We start from the raw sequence: 23688 nt of genomic DNA on the forward strand, positions 1-23688 counted from the left end.
CAAATAATTTTCATGTTTGTAGTTCACTATTTGACTAAGTAAGCCCTACCTTAACCCTGAATGATGCTTACTATGACATGCATGGAAAGCACAGCACAGCACTGCATATCCTCAAGAATTATCCTTAAAGAAACTGAATAAACTGTAGAACATGCCACACATACAAACTGCAATCATTAATTGTTCCAAGAGGTTCATGAGACCTATAATATTGCTCCTAACCAATCAGAGATAATACGCCATTTCTAAAATCTCTCCATTTAAGCTTTAAGATTTTTGGGCAGTCAATAGGTTAAATGACTGTCTAATAAATCCCAGCAAAAGAAGATTCTAAATGTTTGCAAGGGAAGAAAGTCAAAATATTAAAAGTCTTACCCAAATACATTGTTGTTTAAGGTGGTAATACTATAACAAATTTAACATTTACTGAAATGGCTTGTCAATTAACTATAAAGAATTTTTTAAAAAATCACCTTGGAAAATTAAGTCCCTAAACAGCCATGCTAAATATTTTCATATTTAAAGTCACTGAATGTGCAGATTTGAGAAATTAGGTAGCATATATTAAGAACAAAAAAATATGAAAAAGATAATTCATCTTTCTGAATATAAACTTTTTATTATTTTAAGTTCAGCAAACATTACTCGACAAACTGTCCTTTCTCAAGGCACTTCAATTACTAAGAAGCATGCATGCAGCTCTGACTTTTATAATTTATAAATTTATCTAGCAATACTTTCGAAATTTTAAGAACTGAAATTTAATTAGAAAAGCTCCATACAAACAGAGCTCACGGACGCCCCACAGGGTTATGCGCAGCTGGGCAGTCAGGTGTGGCGACTGTCACCCCAATCAAATGAGTAACTCCTGCCTGGCAGCACACCCGCCCTCACACTACACAGCCTGCCAAGCTCACGTGCAGCTACCACATCACGGCAAAGGATTAAGGAGAGGGTGAGATACTTAAAAAATACAAATGCAGATAAATATGCTTTAATCCTAGTTCTAGAGTACAAACAAAACATAACGGTGGAGGAGGAAGGAAAACCACGTGTTACATACACGCTCTGCAAATTAGTATGAGTAAGCAAACTTACAATTGTAACAGATTGGCTTTTGACAAATCACTATGGAACATAACTTAAAAAACAAGGAAATGGCTACTGTGCAACTCTTACCAGTGCTGTGACATCCTTTGTAAATTGTAGCTAGCAGAAAATGGGAAAACACAGTAGAAGCTGCTTACTGATATAAAGACAGAATCATATTGTCATATTGATGCTGGAAACAGCAAGCTAAAAATACACCTATAATGATTTCTCTGGAAGGTACCAAGAGAGTAAAGGGCAGTGGAGCATAAGAATAACTTCAGTATCCACTGAGCATCTTATTCTCAAGCTCTTATCTGGTTCTTATTGGATTTGTCGTTGACTCATGGAAGCAGAATACATCTAGTGACACACAGACCTGACAGGCATTTTCTCCAATATTCACAGCTACCTGATAATGTGCAAGCTTCCCTTCAACATGAGCAGCATCGCTGCCTCTCTCTTCCCCTGAGTGCCTTCATCCCTGCTTCCCAGACTAAGTGAATGCCTCTATTATGCATTTAAAATAGTGCACCCTCCTCCTTCCTGGTAGATCAGAGCATAACCACAGGCTGACTACAGACAACGTCACCATATGACGGGAGGAAACAACTCTTTGGTTTAAATAGATTATTCATTCAAAACTTAAGATCTTTCAACACAATGCCTTTTATAGTGCTTTATTCATTTATTAAATAACTATCAACTAGACATAAAAAGTCACTTCCAGAGTATAACTTGTAGTAGTAATAGGTATTACAGAACAGTCTTGAGTGCAGTTGAGAAATAGAAGCTAAATTTATAAACACACACATCGTAATATTTTTATAGCATAAACACTGTAAATGTGAACATGAAGTATGCATCTTGGCTATGTATATAACAAGCCTAGTTTTTTCACATTGATTAAGTCCATGTCACTGCTTTTCTGTGACACATGCGCGCGTGCCACACACACACACACACACACACACACACACACACACACACACACACACACAATGACCTAAGAGAGCTAAGAGAGCTTCACGGACTCTTGCAGTATTTCCTGCAGTGGGTTTGTGTCCCTACAGCCCAGAATGTCATGGAAACTGGGAAGGTTTGGCAAACTTCTCCTGCACTAGATAAAACACACTGTACTTGAAGAGAACATACACATACTTACTCCCCATAAAAGCCCATTTTTACCCCCACAGGTTTTATACATGCTTGAAAAGGTCATTCTGCAATAATTCAAAGGTAACTCATTTAGCCAAATTTGAAGAGGAACGTTATCTATAAAATACTTTAAATGTTTATTTTCTTTAGATATAGCCAAAATTTCTACACAGAAATTCTGGACACTAAATTTGGGAACAAATGGTCTCACCAATTAACCACCCATGGAGGAATTAACAAGTATTTTATTCCTAAGGTTGTTGTACTGGAGAATAACCCAGGGCTGTACGTGGCAATCCAAAAAGCATAAATATATAGCCCAAACTAGTCCCAAGGAATACTGGGGAAACAAGTTAGGGACAGAGAACTCAAACTACAAAATGCTTTTTCTCCCATGACATCTGAAGATTGCTCTGGGCTCCATAAAGAAAGACATATATTCATAAGAACAGGTCACTTGGATGGAATCAGAATATGCAATCTTTTAAGGCAAATGAACACTGAGTATGAAAATATAACTTTATGTTCTGGGAAGAGAATTAATAATTGCAACTTGCTCACAACCGTAACAATGTGCTTCTTCTCATGTGCTTGGTTACACAGCATCAACTCTTTCAACAAGTAATCATGGTCCAACACACCAGTGCTTTAAGTACACATCAGGGAACCTTTAAATTATCAGTGGGCACCAATTAAATGGCACAGAATACCCCGGAAGCAAAACAAAGCAATTATGTCCTTATGTAATTATGTCTATTTGTATTCTTTTATGATAATATTAAGTCATCCTGTATGAAAAAAACATTTACCTGAAATTATATTATTTCAGTATCATTAAGATTGCTTATGTAGCTACTCTTAACGTTGTTTTTCTTTTTAAACCCAAATGGATACTTCAAAATTAAAAACGAATTTAAATTCAATGTAAGTACTATGTAAGGTCTCAAGGTCCCCTGTGAAATAGTTAAGCCCCAGGATCTATACCAAAACACAGTATATTTCTATATAAGGTTAAAAACCAATCAACCAAACAACAAAAACAAAAAACCCTTTGATTCTCTTTGCATATTTATAGTAACTCCAATAACGATGCTTGTTTGGTCTGAATGAAAATAGTCACCATAGACCCATCAAGAGTTGTGCCCTTGCTGCAGGAAGTATATCACCGGGGGTGGGCTTTGCAGTTTCAAAAGCTCAAGTCAGGCCCAGTGTCCCTCTCTCTTCGCCTGCCTTTTCACTCTCTCACCTAGATACAGACGTCGAACTCTCAGCTACTTCTCCAGTACTGCCTGCATGCTGCCATGCTTTCTGCCATAATGGACTAAACCAACCTCTGAACAGTAAGGTAGTCCCAATTAAATAAATTAAATATTTTCCTTTATAGTGTTGCCATGGTCATGGTGTCTCTTCACGGCAATAAAAACCCTAATTAAGGCAAAGCTTGTCCATAATCCCATAAAAACTATGCTTCAAAAAGTAGCCATAGTCTATTGTCCTTCACAGAACAATGCATATTATGCATCAATTATATTTTATATAGACGCCCTTTTAATTTCTAAACAATTTAAAATCAGAGTTAAGACCAAATATAAAGGTGGAGATTTCTTTTATCATTGAGGGTACATGTTTTTAAATTTATGATTGAAGTAATTTGTAAAATATTTTCAAGAGTAAATTTTAGATTTTGGTCTACCATAATCTTTGTTCTGGGCCTAGACCTGTATGCCATGCCACCCTATGTTTACAATGCTTTGCACTATACTTTATTGTATTCTTGCTGCAAAGAATTATACAGCAGAATGACCTAGTTTTCTTCTACTGATTTTTCTTTGTATTTTTGTTTGTTTGTTTGTTTGTTTGAGACAAGGTTTCTCTGTGTAACAGCCCTGGCTGCCCTGGACTTACAGAGATCCACTTGCCTCTGCCTCCAAATGCTGGTATTAAAGGCGTGTACCACCACACCACTTCCTGATCTTATTAGGAAGCTATTTTGCCAGCTGCATGAAGTTGTTTGTCATCCTTCATCTATCACAGAATTCTGCACTCAATTACAAACTTAGAAATTGAGGACAATACTAGCCACACTGTTCCAGCAGTACCTGCTGCTGGCAAGGAAAAGTAACTAAAGCTCATGACAACTTAGCTTTGAAGGTGGTCTATCCTCAAGTCTTCCGCTTCCAGGTTTACCGAAATCACAGAGCACTCTGGCACTGGAGCCAACAGAGCATTAGAGAAAAATCCTCCATCTCTAGTCTAGTTATACTGGAAGCATCAGTTTCACTCACTAATGCTATTCTGTCACTACATTGTACCTACACGTTTCTGGTTGAGTCTCCCAGGCCCTAGTCCACATACTCAGGAAGAATATTCTGTGACCAAGAGTGAGCCATTCCTAAAGAAAGCCAGTATGCCTTGAGGAGACTTGGGTTCATCTCCACGAATCAGCGAATTCATCTATTATATGTCAGCAAATAAGATGAGTCCTCAGTGTCTCCTTACTGATGCTTTTGCTTAACAAAAAACTGTTTAAAATCTCGTTGGGTTACATTCAAACTATTGTCTCTCTGTAGTGATATTTCATTTGTGTTTTAATAAGTAAAGCTCGCCTGAAGATCAGAGTGTAAAACAGTCCCACTGGTCAGCCATGCAGACCAGGCAGTGGTGACACACACCTTTAATCCCAGTAGCCACACTGAAACCGAGTGGTAGTGGTGCACACCTTTAATCCCAGTCCTAGACAAGAATACAAGATGGGAGGAGACAGCTCTCAGACACAGTCTCATTCTGAGGACTCCTGGACGCGGGATTGCCATTTCCGACTAAGGCAGAGGCTTAAGAGCCAGTGGCTGGTTGTTTTGCTTTTCTGACCTTTAGAGAAAACCCCAATATCTGTCTCTGGGTTTTTAATTAATCATGCTACATCCCTGTTTTATTGAATTTAGCTGTGAGTTAAAAACAAGTCACTTAGAAGACATCATCACCACCTCCTGTATGCTAATGACTTGCCAAGTCCACTGAAAACATTATTTCAAGCGAAAGTTTTATTTTTGATATCCTTTAACCCTTCTTGCACTCAGGAAAGTGTTTTAGACTACACGCCCACTTTGTGCCCACACTGTTTCACTTACTCAAATGCATTTCCCACTAAGCTGCAGAGTCCATTCACAATGAACACTTACTTTTAAAGGGCTAACAATTATAAGAAAAGTTAGCACCTACTTTCTAAAAGCTCTTATTTACACATCAAAAAACAAAAATTCTAATCCCTAAAGATGTGCGTACACACTCTGATGTTTGGCCTTGGCGTCAAAGGATACCCATAATGCAACTTGGCTTGACTGTTCAGGAATTTCATCCTAAATGGTAACATTAATAGTCTCTTGTGAAACTGGAGGCTGGGGAATTAGCTCAGAGGCAGAGAGCTTCCTTAGCAAGCCCAAGGCCCAAGATTCAGGCCTCAGCTTCAGGGGAGCTCACTGAAGAATTATAAAACAGTCCCATGAACGACACTTAGTTCCAATAATGGACAACAGTCTCTTGTTCTCTTATAAAGCACACAGCCACACACTGCTGAGAGAGTCAATCAGGGGGTGGTTTTGATCTGCAAACTCTTTTGATGCAATCCCCTTCTTTTTAAAATCATCTTATATTCATGTCTATGAACAATTTCTATTTGAAGAAAGCTTACCACTTGGAGGATATCTTCATCCTTTGGCATAACACTGAGCTCCAGTGTGGTGTCACTGAAATGGAGCACAACACTGTCAGGAGGCAGGAGGCTAACAAGAAACTCTAACTCAGAATGCTTGGTTTAGGAGCACTTTTAAACCATCACTTTCAAAACAAACCATATGAAAGAAGCTGTTCGCACAGAGGTAGGTGACATACAAAAGAGGGCACCCCACATAAGTTTCCATAGTTCATAAGCAACTGAGCTGTCTTTATGACATGCTGCTAACTCAGAAATAAAGTGTTACATAATAAACAGTTTGAGGAAAAAAACTTGTAAAAATATCAGAATATGAGTCTTTATTGCTTATTTGAGCCATAAGACAAATTATAGGTTTTTATTATCAACTTAAAATTTATTAACACAAAATAGCCAGGAACTCTTCTAGTGACTTTCTTGCTTTGATGCTTTTAGGTTCTGGGAATTGAACTATATCGCAGCCCCTCAAATTTAACATTTTAAGCAGATTTGAAAATTCCATCTTGGCCTCAGACGTGGTGAACATAATTTTAGTTTTCAGCATCACCTCAACTATTTGTTTTATCACTAGGATTTAATCTCAGTACAGCTTAAAGCGTTTTCATGCTGGCACTGCAGGTTTCTGTTGGGGACGGCTCCCTGGGTTTGCACAGGGCAGTGGGAGACCATTTGCCAGAGCCTGGTTTGATCTGCAGCACAGGAAAGAAAAGGGGAGGAAAGAGAACTCAAGAGGAGCTGAAATGAGCCCTGTGACATGGCCTGCATTCATATTTAGATATATTAAGGATCGTGGGGCTATCTTAACCTATTATCACAGCTTCCCTTTGATACCCTCAAAGACTAATAAATAATCCCAACGGAAAATGGAAAAAAGTTCAAAAATTCAGTACTTTGTCCGTATCTGTTTAGGTTGATAATTTCAGGAGGTTGGTAAACCAATGAGCCACAGGTACAAATACAACTAACAGCCCCTGCATTCCAGCATTTCAGGATGTCAAAAACACACATAATGTACAGAGACGTTCCCGGCAGTGACAGTCCCTGTAGCCCCGGAGCTTTCAGCTGCTCTGCCCTTGCTATGCAACTTTCTGACATAAACTAACATCATAAAAGGCTTTTCTCTCAGCATCAAATTGCTTGTGGCAGAAATTTTAAGACTACTATTCTCGTGTTACTCTGAAATATCTGTACCAATAATAGAGGAATTATGTGGATTTGGGGAAAACAGAAATTAGGTTATATACTGGCATGCTGGTGTAGGTGTGATGATCTTGGTTACTGGAAAGGAAGAATGTGTACATCTCTCCTGCTGCTTCTGCAGAAGCTTTGCCTCCAATACCTACGTTAAAGACTTGGCTTCTCTAGCAATTTCATTAAATATTAAAACATCAAATAGAATACTCTGAGATCAATTAATCATGATCCTATCATTTCATTGTAAAAACAACACAATGCATTAGGACATTAGTATAAATAATTTAAACTATGGCACAAACTGCTGTCGACATAGCTAGAACCCCGGATAAAAACCTTAGGGTGGCGGAGAGATAGCACTAAGAGCCTGCTGAGCTCCAGGAACGAGACTGTCTCAACGGGGTGGACAGTGTTCCTGAGGAAGAAGATGCTTCAAGTTGTCTTTGACTGAGACATACCCACACAATCTTACCTTTTAGAAAATAAAGAATTTTAATTGAGCTTTAAATAGGTGAAGAAAGCAAAGAGGAACCATTCAATAATCCAAAAGTTATGAATCTGAACTGGGGAAGAACCTCTTAGAAAAGAGATAGGATTGGAAGTCAGAGCTAGAGTCATGGTGACGCTTGATAGAGACTCAATATCATGACCTCTTTACTTCAGATTTTTTTTTAAAGTTATTTAAAATTTTTAAGTGTGAGAGTGAAAGGAAGAAAGAAAGAAAGAAAGAAAGAAAGAAAGAAAGAAAGAAAGAAAGAAAGAAAGAAGACTAAATTGTTTTTGTGGTCTTATAGATACTTATTCTATAAATATGTATTTACCTTTAAGACTCAAAATTCTATCCTTCTGTAGATTACAGGCAAGTGAATTTAAAAAGAATAGCTTGCTGAGATTGTTAAAATAAATGAAGGAATACAAGCTAACGATTTTATTCAATAAGACTGTCAGGTAAAATACATTAAAAATATGCATCTCACTAAGATTTTTTTTTTTTTTAGAAAACCAAATGTCCATTTATTTCCAGATTTATTTTAAGCAAATTACATATTTGTCCTTTCAAATCAAAGTGGAAAACTCATATTATCTATACTATGTGCTCTCCAACCCCAAGGGATTTTACATTGTAAACATTACAAATTGGCAAGCCCACTAAGCAATGAGTGGGCTAAGGTTTGGAAACACCAGCCACATTATCCACTGAAGAAGAAAGCTCCATGTCACCCCAGTCCCTTAGAGGAGCACAGCACTGTATGAAACCTACTTGCTCTATAGGATTTTAACGAAAATTAATCAGTTTTCAAGAATCCTACCTGTTCTGAATGAGAGCAATTACTTGGGAATAGGTCTTTCCTATGACACTTTCTCCGTTGACTTTTATAATCCGGTCACCTTCAAAGAATAATTACAAAGAATAATTAAATAGAAAGAAAAAAATAAACAAACTAACACATTAGGAACTCCGAAAAGAATTCGCTTTGGGTAACTGTAAAGTAGCTCCCGAGACTGCTCCTTCTCTTTGTTGTTCTAGTGGTGCTGGGGTCAAACTGCTTGCTATCTGAACTACACCCTATATCCAATGTGCCCATATTTTTAAAACATACTTGCATACTTTTAAGTACCTGTTACAAAAATAAATCCACCCGTTGATGCCTCCAACTTCTCATGAAGTACAGCAATGGTCCAGGTAAGAATTCTGATACTGACGAACTTAAAGTGCAGTGGCCCCAGGTGCTGCTCCTGTCCTCAGGTACTCCTCCCCTTCCCATCAGACTTCAGATGATGCTAACGGTTCAACAGGATCATCTGATTTTATTTCCTCACTTCTTACAGTGTTCTTCCAATCTACATATCTGCATAACTGATAAATGTGCTAGGAAACTTAAATATGAATATATGCATTTTTCGTACTTTGAATCTATTAATTTACTCTTCATTTTAATGGAGAAAAATATTGGATTACTCAAAAAAAACAGGAATAAAAGGGCAAAAAAAGGAAAAAAGGACAGAAGAATGGGAAATAGAAATAATTTTTTGTGTGCTTATCATATTATCTCCTACTTACTGTCTCAAAACTGTGACACCTGGAATATGACAGGTGATACACTAATGAAATTCTGCATGTGTAGATACTAATATGCATATTATACATATTAATGATATTGAAATAAGAGTTACTTTAAATATGATAAGGATAATTACAATGCAGCCTCATAAATCTCAGCAGTGGTACTCACTACTTATTCATAGCTGAAAATATACTTTATTCAAAGGGAACTAAAAGAAGCATATAGAGGCTGTCAATTTCTATTTTGAATTGCTTTATGCATTAAAAACAACAAAAATATTCTAAAGTATTTGCTAAGCTTTGATTTTGAGTTAATTTTATTAATGTCACAAATTAAATTAGAAAGATATAGTATCAAGCAGCTATTAAATCTCCCTCAGTAGACCACTCCCCCTGATACTTGGAAATGAAGGAACTCAGGGAAGCTCAGTCATTCTGTAGGTTTCCTGCCTGATCAGGCACTTCCAGACTTAGAGATCCTTTTGTCAAACTTCAACTATAGATTGTAAAGAGACTGCAAGTCTGTGTCTTAACTAAAAGTGCCCAGCTTTTTATCAAGTTTCATCGTTCTGTCCATTCAGCTACATCCACTGAGTTTCAAGAAAGATAGAACTCAATCTCAGCAACAACAACAACAAAAAACATGTGGGGGGGGGGGGGGAGAGAGAGAGAGAGAGAGAGAGAGAGAGAGAGAGAGAAAGAGGCACAGAGAGAGAGAGGCACAGAGAGAGAGAGAGGCACAGAGAGAGAGAGAGAGAGGCACAGAGAGAGAGGCACAGAGAGAGAGAGACACAGAGAGAGACAGAGAGGGGGGGGAGGGAGAGGGAGAGGGAGAAGGAGAGGAGAGAGAGAGAGAGAGAGAGAGAGAGAGAGAGAGAGAGAGAGAGAGAGAGAGAGAGACAGATACATAGAAGACAAAAAAAGGGAAAAAAACCTCCAAGAAAAGATGTGTAAGGAAAGGTGAAATGAATGTACGAGACACTGATGACTAGCACCTGTGCATAATCCAGCCTCAGAGGCAGGCCCGCCTTCCTTCACTTGTTTAACAAATATGGTATCCATCGGCTCCAATCGGTTTCTCTGCTTTCCTATGAAAGAAAAAAAATCCCAAGTCAAGGTTTTACTTCACAGTATTTTAATAAAACTCCCAAACATAAAATGAGAGCGAATTAAAACAGGGGTAGAGATTTTTCAGAGTATTAAACACAACCTGAATCTGGATGCTAATGCGAGACTGTAGGGGTTTTCCTTAAGTGAGCATTTATTTGCTTCTGCCATAGCACAATTGATGGTTTCCATTTGCTGAGCATATTCTGTATATTTATGACTAAATTATATAGTATGATATCCTACAGTACAGCTCCTAATTCCCATAGTTAATAAATATAATGACCACTAGAACACAAAGAGGACCACGTCTTGAAGGGGTAAAAGATCTTCAAAGGTCACAGAGCTAACAAATGCCAAAGCTTGTTACACAGCAACACCCAGACTACTGCTTTCTAAAACTAAATTGTGCTAACAGTGAAGACAGTCCTTTCTTCTAAGAGCTGATGGGAAAAATCGGACATAAAAAAGTGTTACACTATCACTTGGTTAAAGATAGATACGAAATGTAGTGGTGACAATGAGCACATGATCATATGAATACAGTCAGTGTAGTGGTTTGAAAGAAAATGCCCCCCAAAGGGACAGGCACTATAGAGGTGTGGCCTTGTTTGATGTAGGTACGGCCTACTTAGAGGAAGTGTGACACTTTGGGGGCAGGCGTTAAGGTCTCTTTTGCTGAAGTTTTGTTCAGTGTGACAGTTGACTTCCAACTGCCAGCAAGATGTGGGACTCTCAGCTTCAGCATCATGTCTGCCTGCACACTGCCATGCTCCCTGACATGATGATAATGAACTGAACCTCTGAAACTGTAAGCTGCCAATTTGCTTATAACAGTTGCCATGGCCATGGTGTCTCTTCACAGCAATAAAAGGCCTAATAAAGAGAGTCAGTATTCTCAAAGAAGATTTTATTTTTAATTATAAGTATGCATGTGTATTTGTGTGAGAATGTATAGATGAGTTTAGGTTTCTGCAGAAACCAGAAGAGGGCATTATAACCTCTAGAGTTGGAGTTACAGGCAGTTCAACCTGGGTACCAGGAACTCTGTTTTTCTGCAAGGGTAGTATAAGCTTTTAAACAACTTAGCCACGTATTCGCCTGGCGATGGTGGTGCACACCTTTAATCCCAGCACTAGGGAGGCAGAGGCAGGCGGATCTCTGTGAGTTCGAGACCAGCCTGGTCTACAGAGCTAGTTCCAGGACAGGCTCCAAAGCCACAGAGAAACCCTGTCTCAAAAAACCAAAAAAAAAAAAAGAAAGAAAAAAAGTCAGTATTTCACAAGTTTTGGTCCACAGCCCCTCCTATAAATAGATATCCCAGCATTTATGGAATAAAAATTGCATAGGGTCCAAACGGAATTTCATTTTGTTTACAAGTTTCCAATGTGACCCTAACACTACAATGTGAGAAGAACGTTTCCAAGAAATAGATGTCAAGGAAAGAGTCAAAGAAGAGAGAAAAGGCCAGCTGACTGATAAACACCATGATGAGCCCACAGTTTTCAAGGTTAAGACCTTTGTGGCCTGCACCACCGGGGGCTGAGTTAAAAATGCCCGGTGGTGGTGGTGGCTCACGCATTTAATACCAGCACTCGGGAGGCAGAGGCAGGTGAATCCCTGTGAGTTCGAGGCCAGCCTTGTCTACAAGAGCTAGTTGCAGAGCAGCTATGACTGTTACACAGGGAAACCCTGTCTCAAAAAAAAAAAAAAAAGAAAAAAAAAAAGAAAAGAAAAGAAAAAGAAATGATGGTCTATAGGCCGGCTCCAAATAGTCTGAGGTTAGCAAGAACCACTGAAGTAGAAGACACAGACCTTTACAGAAGAATGTAACTGAGTAACAAGACATATGCATGTATATGGTAATCTAATGCTACTTACTAAGTAGCAGCACTGGGGAGAAGAGGGTGCCACATATGAGAATGCTTCATTATAGCCGCATGAAACTGTCTTCATGTCTGCACAAAGGAGGCTCGAAAGACATCTCTCAGTAACAGACCATCAATCGGTCACTCCTGTTCATACCTAGCTCTGTAATCCGAAAGACGCCCTCTAAAGCAGTAACTCAACCACCTACGCCATCCTACTGCAGTAGCAACTGCTTATGTTTCAGAAGTCAGTAGGCATGGCTGGGAACATTCGGGGTGGTACAGTCACAGACCCCTTTGCCACTTGAAAATGTCTGTTCTTAATTTGTGTTCACTGAAGGTATCACTACAAAATCTGTATATCTGTTTCTTTATTTGCTGTATGTGTGGCTAATAAAGCTAATGGTAGGAAATGTATGATTCTTCCTGACATCCACATCACCTAGAGAATGGTTGGTACGGAGCTGGCATCTAATAAGCACTTACAAAGTTGATGAATAAACCCACTAGTCTAACTCTCACAGGCTTTGGAGCTAGGCATCGTGATCCAGAGACTGTGACTGAGCAGCAATGAGGAACGAAGCAATCGGTAGAGGCAGAGTGACATGGCATCTCAGTAACTGACATTAATCCAGGGGTCCAGCTTTATTTAGACAAGCCCACTTACAATTACAGTCATGAGCCTAACGTTTTGTCAAACAGTGGCTATACCAACAGCACTAGGTGTGTAAAGGCCATGCTATCTATCTGCATTTCTAGCTGTTTTTTCTTTGTAGTGCTGGGATGGAACCTAGGGCTTGCACTTTAGGTGAACGCTTTGCCAATGAGTTACATTCCCATCTAGATATATGCAAACAGATACTACAACACTAACTCAGTGACAAAAATCACCTAGGGACATCTTCCCATAATGTACTGTCATTTTAGGTGATGCACAGATGCAATTTCTATGAAGAAAAAATGTATTTCAATTTAAGTCATTCAAAATGCAAACACTAAATTCTAATCCAGAAAGAAGCTAGTCTGGCTAGACCCCTTTGTGACAAACCCAAAATTATAACAGCTAGCATTAAAAGAAAACCACTTGTCTTTTTGGCTAAAGATCTAAGGATTTAATGTTTTATCAAGATATTGCTTTCACAGGAAGGTTTGTAAAATAAAAGACATTTGTTTTCTATTGATGTCTCTCATCTGTCTCATTTAAAAATATAAAACATAGAGGCTATAGAGATGGCTCAGCAGTTAAGAGCCCCAGCTGCTCTCACAGAGGACCCAAGTTTGATTCCCAGTACCCATATGGCAGCTCATAACCATCTGTAAGTCCAGTTCCAGGAGATCTGATACTTTCTTCTGGCCTCCTTGGGCACCAGGCACACATGTGGTACACAGACATACATGCAGGCAAACACCCATACACATAAAATATTAAAATAAAAATAAGAGCTTGCTACAAATATTTATTAAATACAAATGGTTATTAGTACATTCTACAAAATAATAAAAAGTTAGTTGGGTAGCAATGTGGTAACAGCTAAAAATTCTGGTAGCGAAGTTTACTTACACAGAGGAGAGCTGACCAAAATAATTTGGGCCAAATGTTTACAAAAGAAATACTACTTTTGCAATGGCTTCTTTTGTGAAGCCAAATCAATTTGTTATTGATAAGCCTATCATCACACTATGCCTATGGAGGTAGAATCGATTAAAAAAGAGGTCAACAATATCAATAAGTCATAACATATGCTGAGAATGAACTCTCTTCTAAATTCTACCAGGGTTTAATCTAATCCTTCTTATAAAAAATGAAAACTGTTCTTCATATATCCCTTAAATATAAGCAAGTCCTCAGTAGGAATTTATATGTCTTCGATTTCTATAGTCAGATTTTATATTTTGAGTTAAGACATTTGGCTCATTAATTTTAACAGTACACACACACACACAGACGGGGCAGGGGAGATGAAATTCTGTTTCAACTTGAGCTCATATGCGGTACATCCCTCTAATTTAAACATTCAGAAGGTGGAGGTATTAGGATCACGAGTTTGAGGCCAGCCTAGCTAGAGAGCAAGCCTTGTCTTAGATGAATGGACAAACGACCTAACGGATGAATGAATGAATGAATGAATGAATGAATGAATGAATGAATGAATGGTAAAGAGACTGCTCAGGGGCTGGAGGGATGGCTCAGTGGTTAAGAGTATTGCCTGCTCTTCCAAAGGTCCTGAGTTCAATTCCCAGCAACCACATGGTGGCTCACAACCATCTGGAATGAGGTCTGGTGCCCTCTTCTGGCCTGCAGACATACATACGGACAGAATATTGTATACATAATAAATAAATAAATATTTTAAAAAAAGAGACTGCTCAGTAGGTAGAGTGCTTCTTGCTGAGTTTGGATCTCCACCACCCACATAAAAAACAAGCATGGCAGCGCACTGTTATAATCAGCCCTACACGAGCTGATCTCGGGGACACACTGGCCGGCCGGCCAGCAGTAACCATGAGCTCCAGGTTCAGTGCAGTATGACTCAAAACACAGAGTAGAAAGTGATAGAAGATGACACCCAAAATTATTTGCATTTCTGCATAAGTATGTATACCCACATCCACAAATGTACAAACATGTATATGCCACATATACACCAAGCAAACAAAAATAGGATGATAAGTAAATAAGATGTGTGTCATTCAATCTCATCAGTCATTAGGTTTTGCAGATCAGTTTCTGGACATATAAAATGAAAAGCCCAATCCTGAGTTTTAATAAAGACGTATTGCTGTTTCCAGACAGCTGCCTCGGTGACTCTTAGAAAGCCACTTCCACTTTCCTTCCTTTACTTCTTTCCCCATCTCTTGACTTTCTGAAGACACAGAACATGTTTAAAAGGTCAAGTATCTTACTCTGGTGTCTTTTTATTGACCTTCTCTAAGTATTTATATTAGCATATTTGTGTAACTAACTAAATCTTTATCTTTGCAGAAAATAAGCAAATGAAAGGGTCTTACATGGGCGCAAAAGGCTGAATGAAGTGACCACGCGTGACTAAGAAGGCACGGAAAGCACACATGAACTGATGAAAGCTCAGGACAGCATTTAAAATCAGAGAGCATATAACTTTACAATAATGTGATCAGTTGTGCTTAAGTAAAAAGAATTAGTAACATACAGGTAGGGGGAGCCATCCAATTCTGAATGTCCAGGGAAGTCGTATTCTGTGCCCAGGATAATGGAGTACTTCAGAAAAACTTGGGCCCTATACCAAGACATATGGCTTAAAACCCCACCTTTACCATTTACTTTCCAATCCAGCTACCAAAATTTGTATCTGATATAAGTTCTCACTAATTATTAGTTATTGATATGAGCGTCAAATTTAACTGAGCGCTCTTTTTTTACCTGGCAAGTATTTTTTTACATGACTTGCTTACACGTGCCAGTTTGCTCGTCTGCAATGCAGAAACAACAGTAGTTACGCCTACCTGACAAAGTTGCTGTGAGCATTAACATTAAGATATTAAATATATATGACTACGCTCATTTTATTCTAAACCAGGTTCACAGACAAGGTTTACACAGATGGAGACAAGCCCTGTGAGAAGACATCAACCTTGTATCCCTGCAGGTAATCAGAAAACACTGGCTGAGAAATTATCCATTAAACTCAACAGTCATATTAGAAGGAAGCTGAAGAGCACAGTCCAAAGAAAACAGAAACGAAAGGGAAGAGGACATAAAGGTACAAGCACAAAATGTTCCAATATCCCTGCTGTGAACTAGATTCCCAACTCCAAAAAGATTGGTGGCTCAGACTGAATATGACATCTCTAAAGTCAAGAGAGATGATTTAAATCTATAACAAACTTCTTTAGAGAATGCTCAAATTGGAATCACCTTGCAGCATTTATTTTACTTGAAAATTTTTAGTATGAAGGTACACAGAGTAGACAGATCGTAAAGAAACAATCTTTGACCTATGCCAGTGTGGTAGTTTGAAAGAAAATGGCAAAGGGAGTGTCACTATTAGGAGGTGCGGTCTTGAAGTAGGTGTGGCTTTGTTGGAAGAAGTGTGTCACTCTGGAGGTGAGCTTTGAGGTCTCTTTTGCTCAAGTTTCACTTTATCATACACGAGTCCACTTTCTATTGCCTTCTAATGAGATGTAGCCAGCACCATGCCTGCCTGCATGGCCTCATGCACCCTTGCCATGATGATAATGAACTGAACCTCTGAAACAGTAAGCAAGCTATACCAATTAAATGTTTTCCTTTTAAGACTTGCTGTGATCATGGGGTTTCTTCACAGCAATAGAAACCCAAACTAAGATGGCTAGTCACAAAAACAACCCTGAAAGATTCATAAAGAGATCATGACAACCATGGAATCCTACAGTTCCAGAACAAAGTAACGTACCTATGATTGACTGAAAAAAGTTTTGTCATGTGTACACAAATATGTATACACACTTATATTCACATTGCCCAGAAATTCAGCAAATAAAAGCTGATAAATGAGATTATATTAAACTAAAATGATTCTGCATAGAAATAGGAAATAATCATCATAGTCAGAAGATATCACATAGAATAAGATACTGCAAATTACACCTCTGAAAAGTCAATAACCAAAATATTAAGAAACTACAAAAACTCAATAGCAAAAAAAAAAAAAATTAACCAGATAAAAAAATGGGAACACACGTAAGCAGACACTTCTAAGCAGATATATTATTAGGTGGTCAACACAGAGTGAAAGCAAGCGTTCCACATCACTAAGTAGCAAAAAAATACAAGCCAAAACCACAGTGCACTAGAAGACAAAAGTAACAAGTGCTGGCAAGGACCAGAAAAAGGGAAGCCCTGTCCACTGGTGGCAACTTAAAGTGGTACAGATGTCTTAGAGTTTCTACTGCTGTGATAAAACACCATGGCCAAAGGCAACTTGGGACTGGAAAAGGTTTATTTCTCTTACAGGTCTCTTCCTCTCACTGAGGAAAGGCAAAGCAAGAACTGGAGCCGGGGCCAAGGAGAAGCACCACTTAACAGGCTTGGTCACTATGGCTTCAATGGCTGTTTTCATACACAACTCAGGACCACCCGCCCTAAACTGTCATGATCCACAGTGGGCTGTGTCTTCCATCAATCATTACTAAAGAAAATGCAGGCAGAACTGACAGTATGGAGGCATTTTCTCAATAAACAGTCCTCTTGCAACAGAGATTGATCAATAGTGGAATGCATACCTTGGCAGGGACTGATTGACTGATCTAAAGAGGGAAGTGGAAAACTAGGGGAGGTGTTAATTACCAAAGGAGGGTGGGAGATAAATATAGAAGGAGGGAAGAGGGTAAAATTAATGGTAAGGATGTCAGAAAAAAAATATCATAAGGGAAAAATCATACTATTAATCTATCAACCTAAAAATATAATACACCTAAGTTTGAATATACATAAACATACACTGTTTAAATGAAATTATCCCATCTGGGCTAATAAGGCTCCCCTCAAGAGCCACAGACTATTTGGCAAAAGCCGTAACATCAAGCATGGGAAGTCCTCTTATTGGTCAAGGTTGTCAAAGAGAGTCCCAGAACATTGTAGGATACTGCTGTAGTCCCTGGTTGCTTCCAAGAAGTGGAAGTTAAGTCACTATTGCTAAGTCATCATGCACTGAATTTGAATATATAGCTGAGCAGATCTGCAATTAACTCATGAAGTTTGAATATATGGCTGAACTGATTCACTATTAACTCATGAAACTGAATATAAAGTTGAGTAAATCCACTATTAACTCATGAAGTTGAATATATGGGCAGATCATTTTCCACCCAGAGGATCCGAGTTGGATCTGACCTGAATGTCTCCTCCCTGAGAACTAGCTCTTATGATACCAAAACGCGTCAGGGAGGAAGCAACCAATAGTTTTACCCAGCTATGTATGATGCCTATAAACCACAACAATCAGCATGGCATGATAACCCCAAGTGTGCAATAGTGGCATGCATACCTATGCAGTAACCAACAGCAATCTAATTGCTCAACAAGAGGAAAGTAATGCCTGGTCTTGGAAATCTAGCCAGTTACCTGGGGCTAGTGAAGTCATAGATCTTGGAGAACCTGTAATTGCTTCTTTCCTAAGTTGGCATAACCCCTAACCACCTATTAGATATTTATCCTCACACCCACAGATAAGTGCAGTCCTCTCCCTTCATCAAGGGAACTTCTCTTTGCAACAGATGGAGATCATTATATAAAATGACAGCTGATCAAAATGCAGAGCTGTGAAGCTCAGTTCCAGAGGTACATATGAAAGAGTTACTCCTACATCTAAAGCTCAAGGGATCATTGCCAAAGAGGGGCAGAAAGATTGTAAAAGCCAGAGAACAGGATGTTTGCTGTAAAATTGTCTCCTAGAAATGTCAGAGAAGCTATACCCATTAAGTCACATTGGCAGAAAAGCCCAAACATGAGTTAAACAAAGACAATGCCAATAAACATGCTGACACCGAGGGGAAACTAATGTGTCCTCAATCATAGACAAAGACTCATAGGCCACTAAGGAGTGCTCAAAATGGGAGAACCAGCTTTCCACAGCAAAGAGTGCCCCGGCTGGTTAATCAATACCAAGTGGTCAGTCTCGGAAACATACACAAACAATGTAGTACGGACTGAGCAGGTTCTATTTAGGAAGAAATACACACACACACACACACACACACACACACACACACACACACACACACACACACAATCAAAAATAGTAAAAACTACCAAAGAAAAGAACCCATGAATTTTAGAGTAGGGAGGTAGGTATATAGGAGAAGCTGGAGGGGGGAAAGAGAAAGAAAAAAGTGCTGCAATTATAGTATAATCTCAAAAAAATTTAAAAAAATAAAAATATTTGTAAGGTTTAACCTATAAAATATATCTAAATTCCTTTTATGTACTCATTTTTCTTCACATGGCTTTTAAACTATCAAAAACATTTAACACTGAGATTTGGAGAAGAGCTCATTGGCAATTCTCTCAAGGGAGCCATGGAGCCTCTGGCATTGTCCAAGTCCACTGAAATATGAATTTATTTACTAGGTTGTTTTTCAAAACTAAGATCAATACAAATAATAAATAACCATTATACACATAAATGCAAATTAACTGGGACCAATAAATTGCAGTAGGCTATTAGTCAATGAGTAAAAATCACATTGACAAAAAACCAAAGAGACCCTCTTCCCAAATGGCCAAATGGCCCTATTCTAGCATATGCCAAGTTCACATAAAACTAACCAACACAACAACCATTATGGAAAACAGTATAAAGTACTGTCAAATAAATAAATGGGAAAAAAATCCGTAAGACCCAGCAATCCCATTGCCGGTCATACAGCCCATGCTTCGCGCCACTGTACCACCGGCACTAGCTCTTGTCACCAGGCTGATCCTGAACTCACAGCAACCCTTCTGTCTCAACTCTAAAGGCTGTGATGCTGTGATTACAGGCACGAGTCACCACATCCAGTTATAAAAGTCATCTTAATATCCTAAAATAAACACACTACTTCATGTTAAAAAAAATGCATGTATCATATAATCAAACACTAAAATGCTACAGCTGGTTTGTTATCCTCCTTTTCTTCTTTTGTGGTAAGGGCAAAAGCAAATGGGAAAAAGTAACTTATTAAATCAACGTGTTCTCCAAATTCTATTTGGCATGCTCATTTTCAGAATGCTAGCTAGTACATTCAAGTTTTATCTCCCAATCTGCAGTTTCAGAAAATCAGACCTCAAGTTATAATAATGTCGGAATGGAACCGGGATGAGATCTGTCAGGTTTCAATCACACTTGCATATACTTCATCAAATACATACTTCCTTTATACAACCTGACCTTTAAATAATGGAGTTAAAAAAATCTTTTAAAACCTTAAAAAGAAGACTATATTTGAACTTACTTATGTTAAAACTCTTTCAAATCAGATACATTCAGATCTTTAAGACTTTTTGCCATGGTAATGTATGTCATATACTCAGAACCAGACAGCTAATACCACGAACTCCAGGAGCCTATCTAAAGAGCTATGAATATCCTGTTCCATGTAAGCACACTCATATACTTATGAAACATTTCAAATTATACCCCAGATGTTGATTCATTCATAAATACTGTAAATACTTCGTCAAGGATAGCTGAAAGATAAGTTTAGTGTTAACATACAAGCAAATCGGCGAACTACTCCAGTGAGTCTCCACAGTACGGACGGAGTACTCTGCACGGTTTCTCACATACACTGAGCACAAACCAAGTTTTATCTTCTTAAACAGCTACTTAACATGAATGACTGACACAGCCCCCAAAACCATGAGACAAACACAAAAAGGTCTCACATGTGAAAATCACAAGACAACTCTATGTTAAGTTTATAAACAAGTTACCCATCCTGTGGATCTGCTTAGCTACATATTCAATTTCACAGGGTAATAGTAGATCTACTCAGTTATAAATTCAAATTCAATGAGTTAGTAGTGGATCTGCTCAGCTACAGATTCAAATTTCATGGGTTAGTAGTAATATGCTAAGTTATAGATCCAAAATCGATTGAGTTAATAGTAGATCTGCTTAGCTATATATTCCAGTTCTGTGAGCGTGCAGTGGTCCTGTTCAGCTATATGTTAAAATACAGTGAGTTTATTGCCAATTTACTCAGCTATATTTTCAAATTCTCTGAGTTTATAGAAGATAAAACATGTCACTTGAATATCTCAAGTACACAGAATGGTACCTGGCATGTAAGATGCTCCATAAATACCCTCTGACACAAATGTCACACTGGAAGATGCCTACAGTAAAAGAGCTTTTGTCTCCTGTCCTGGTCAGTTCAGAGCCAGGGCAGGCAATGAGAGGACTGTTAGCATAACACCACTAGGTGTCAGGCATGAGTTGAAAAATGTTAGTGTTCTAGCTAGGCAGAAACACAGGGAACATGTTATCACCCAACAAAAATTTACCATTTCATAGTGATTTTCTTATTATGAACAAAATAGCCCCACGATTACCTTTCAGAGTATTTCAAGAAAATGTCAGATTTTTCTCTAAGTCTTAGCAGTTTCAAAAGTCATGTATCATGCCTAGAGTCACAGCCCCATTTTGTTTTTTGGGTTTTTTTTTGTTTGTTTTTTGTTTTTTTGCTATGATAGGTTGTGATTTCTCTGACCAACCAAATTGTTACAGCACTCTTAATCATAAGCAACAACTTTCCATCTCTGAATTCTCCTCAGTCTTGTCAAGAACTTCCTTTGTGCCTTCTCTACTGGTCAAGACTACCAGCCTCCCTCAGGAGTCTCTCTGAGATCATCTACAGAGGCACATCTCAACAAAACTTAGCAACTTCAACCTCTTCTCCCCTGACCTTTCAGAGTATGCAGTATGCTCATCTGACTAGACAGAAGACCAACTACACACCAGCTCTGCCTCCAGCCTCCAGTTTCCAGCCCAGCAATACAGCTGATGAAGCTGAGCCACACAGTAAACTGCTTCTTAAGTTCAGTCAGGTTTCTGCTCAGGAAAGGCTCTTGCTGTTCAACTCCTGTTCCCTCGAGGCTGTTCTTCCAAACTTCTGCAGTTTTAACCTGCTCTCCCTGCAGCCCAGGTCACACTGGATCTGTCTCCTATTTCCTGTACTTCTGCTGCTCTGGCCTCATTTTATTTTTTAAATGCTAAGTTTTCATTTCTCCTGTGTCCTGTTCTCAAGCAAGAACTTAGCCCTCACAGCCTTCTTCAGAGTCTTGGTCCACAGCTACCACTTCAATCAACTCAACATCATCTCCCCGAAGCGCCCTTTCTCTCGTCCATGCGGCTGTGACTGGTGTTGTGTTTCTGCCAGAGCTGATGCACTCTCTCGTCTCCAGTCACTTGTATTTCAGGGTTTTCTGATATGAACAAACATCCCCAGGACAGGCATACAAACTCAGCGTGGTGACACTGCTGTCTCTGGGCATGGGTTGATGTTCTAACAAACATCCTAATTCAATCTCTGTCAACTCCACTGTCCTCTGTAACTTCACTAATGTGCTACTTGTCAGAGAGAATCCTTCTGGCCATCGTCCTAATGGATTTTCTGCCACAATGACAAGCTTTTCGCTGACACCTCAAAATTACCACCCCTTAATTAGCAAAGCGCCAACTCTGGTTGTCCTCAGATCTTTCTATAATAGTATTTCATTTGTATTTTAATAAATAAAGCTTGCCTGAAATTCAGAGATAAAACAGCTGCACTGATCAGTCTTACAGACCAGGCAGTGGTGACACACACCTTTAATCCGAGTAGCCACACTAGTTTGCCACAGAAACCAGGCAGTAGTGGAGCACGCATGCCCTTAATCCCAGCACTGTAGAGGATTGTAGACAGCTCTCAGACCCAGTCTCCTTCTGAGATTGCTGGAAGCAGGATCGCCATTTTGGACTAACACAAAGATAAGAGTCAGTGGGTGGCTGTTTTACTTTTCTGAACTTCAGGCAATTTTTATTTATTAAAATACAAATGTAATGTCACTACATCTTTTTTCTGATTTGTCTTGCTCTGGCCATCATTAGACATTATCTTCCCTGGCCCCATCTTTACTCTGAGGTCCCATGCTCTCTGGATGGTTTCATTATGTCAGGGACCTAACCCTAGCATATCGACGGCTCATCCATAAATGGCTGGTCCTCCTCAAGAACTCCAGGCTCTGTGCCCTAGTGATCATCAGAAAAGCTCCTGATCCCAAACTGAACCCCACTCCCTGGGGACAGGAAGATGCTTCCTTCTAGCATCCTTTGATTCACAGAGTTTTCATCCATTCAACCTACTCAACCTAGAAAAGCTAAGTACGACTCTCCATGTATCAGTCACCCACAATGAATACACACAATCCACCCCACCCCGCTCTTCCCCAAAGCTAGGCAAATATCACTTCAGCATGTGCTGTTTTTCCTTCCTCCGCATTAAGTCCATCAACAATCTAACCAATGTTCTCCTAAGCACTCTTTCCTGGTGTAAAAATAATTCATTCCGCCACAATCCTATAACAACTGTACACTTTCTTTCAGTACTTTAAAAGAGTTATTTTATATTTCTACCTTCCAACAGATTACAAGTTTCTTGAAATCAGGGTGTCATATGTGTGGGTCTGTATATTTCCAATAAATGCATGGCAGAAACTATTCAGAGTTTGAAGGAAGAAAACAAAAAAAGAAAAACCAAAACTTCTTGGCCTATATTTCAACTGCGAGGGGGAAAGTAGTGAAGAAATTAGTGTGAGGTGATGTTATGGAGAACACCACACAGGAGGAGAAGGAAAGAGAACATGAAAGGCAGGGTTGTTTTTATTAAATGGTTGAGGAAGTCCACTGTATCAGGCGGCATTTGATCAACACTCTGAGGGAAGTGAGGTTAGAGGCCACAATGCTTCCTTCCACGCAATCAGTTTAGTGTCTGGCTCATGGTACAGACTGAACAGATGT

General features: G+C 39.0%; 1 protein-coding gene across 8 annotated transcripts in view; it reads right to left on the bottom strand.

Annotated features, from left to right (window-relative positions):
* Nucleotides 1–23688, bottom strand: part of Arhgap21 (Rho GTPase activating protein 21) — a 99864-nt gene that overhangs the window by 32785 nt on the left and 43391 nt on the right. For 5 of the 8 annotated variants that reach the window (XM_075970633.1, XM_075970632.1, XM_075970630.1 and 2 more), the window contains exons 4-7: nt 10211–10303; nt 8461–8539; nt 5936–5990; nt 1180–1209 (exon numbers count right to left, since the gene is read on the bottom strand). In XM_075970633.1, coding sequence (XP_075826748.1) covers nt 1180–1209; nt 5936–5990; nt 8461–8539; nt 10211–10303 — 257 coding nt within the window. The remainder of the gene's footprint in view (nt 1–1179; nt 1210–5935; nt 5991–8460; nt 8540–10210; nt 10304–23688) is intronic. The other 3 variants (XM_075970635.1, XM_075970634.1, XM_075970631.1) reach the window with 1 other exon arrangement.

Source organism: Microtus pennsylvanicus, chromosome 4, assembly GCF_037038515.1.
Source record: "Microtus pennsylvanicus isolate mMicPen1 chromosome 4, mMicPen1.hap1, whole genome shotgun sequence".
Taxonomy (NCBI): domain Eukaryota; kingdom Metazoa; phylum Chordata; class Mammalia; order Rodentia; family Cricetidae; genus Microtus; species Microtus pennsylvanicus.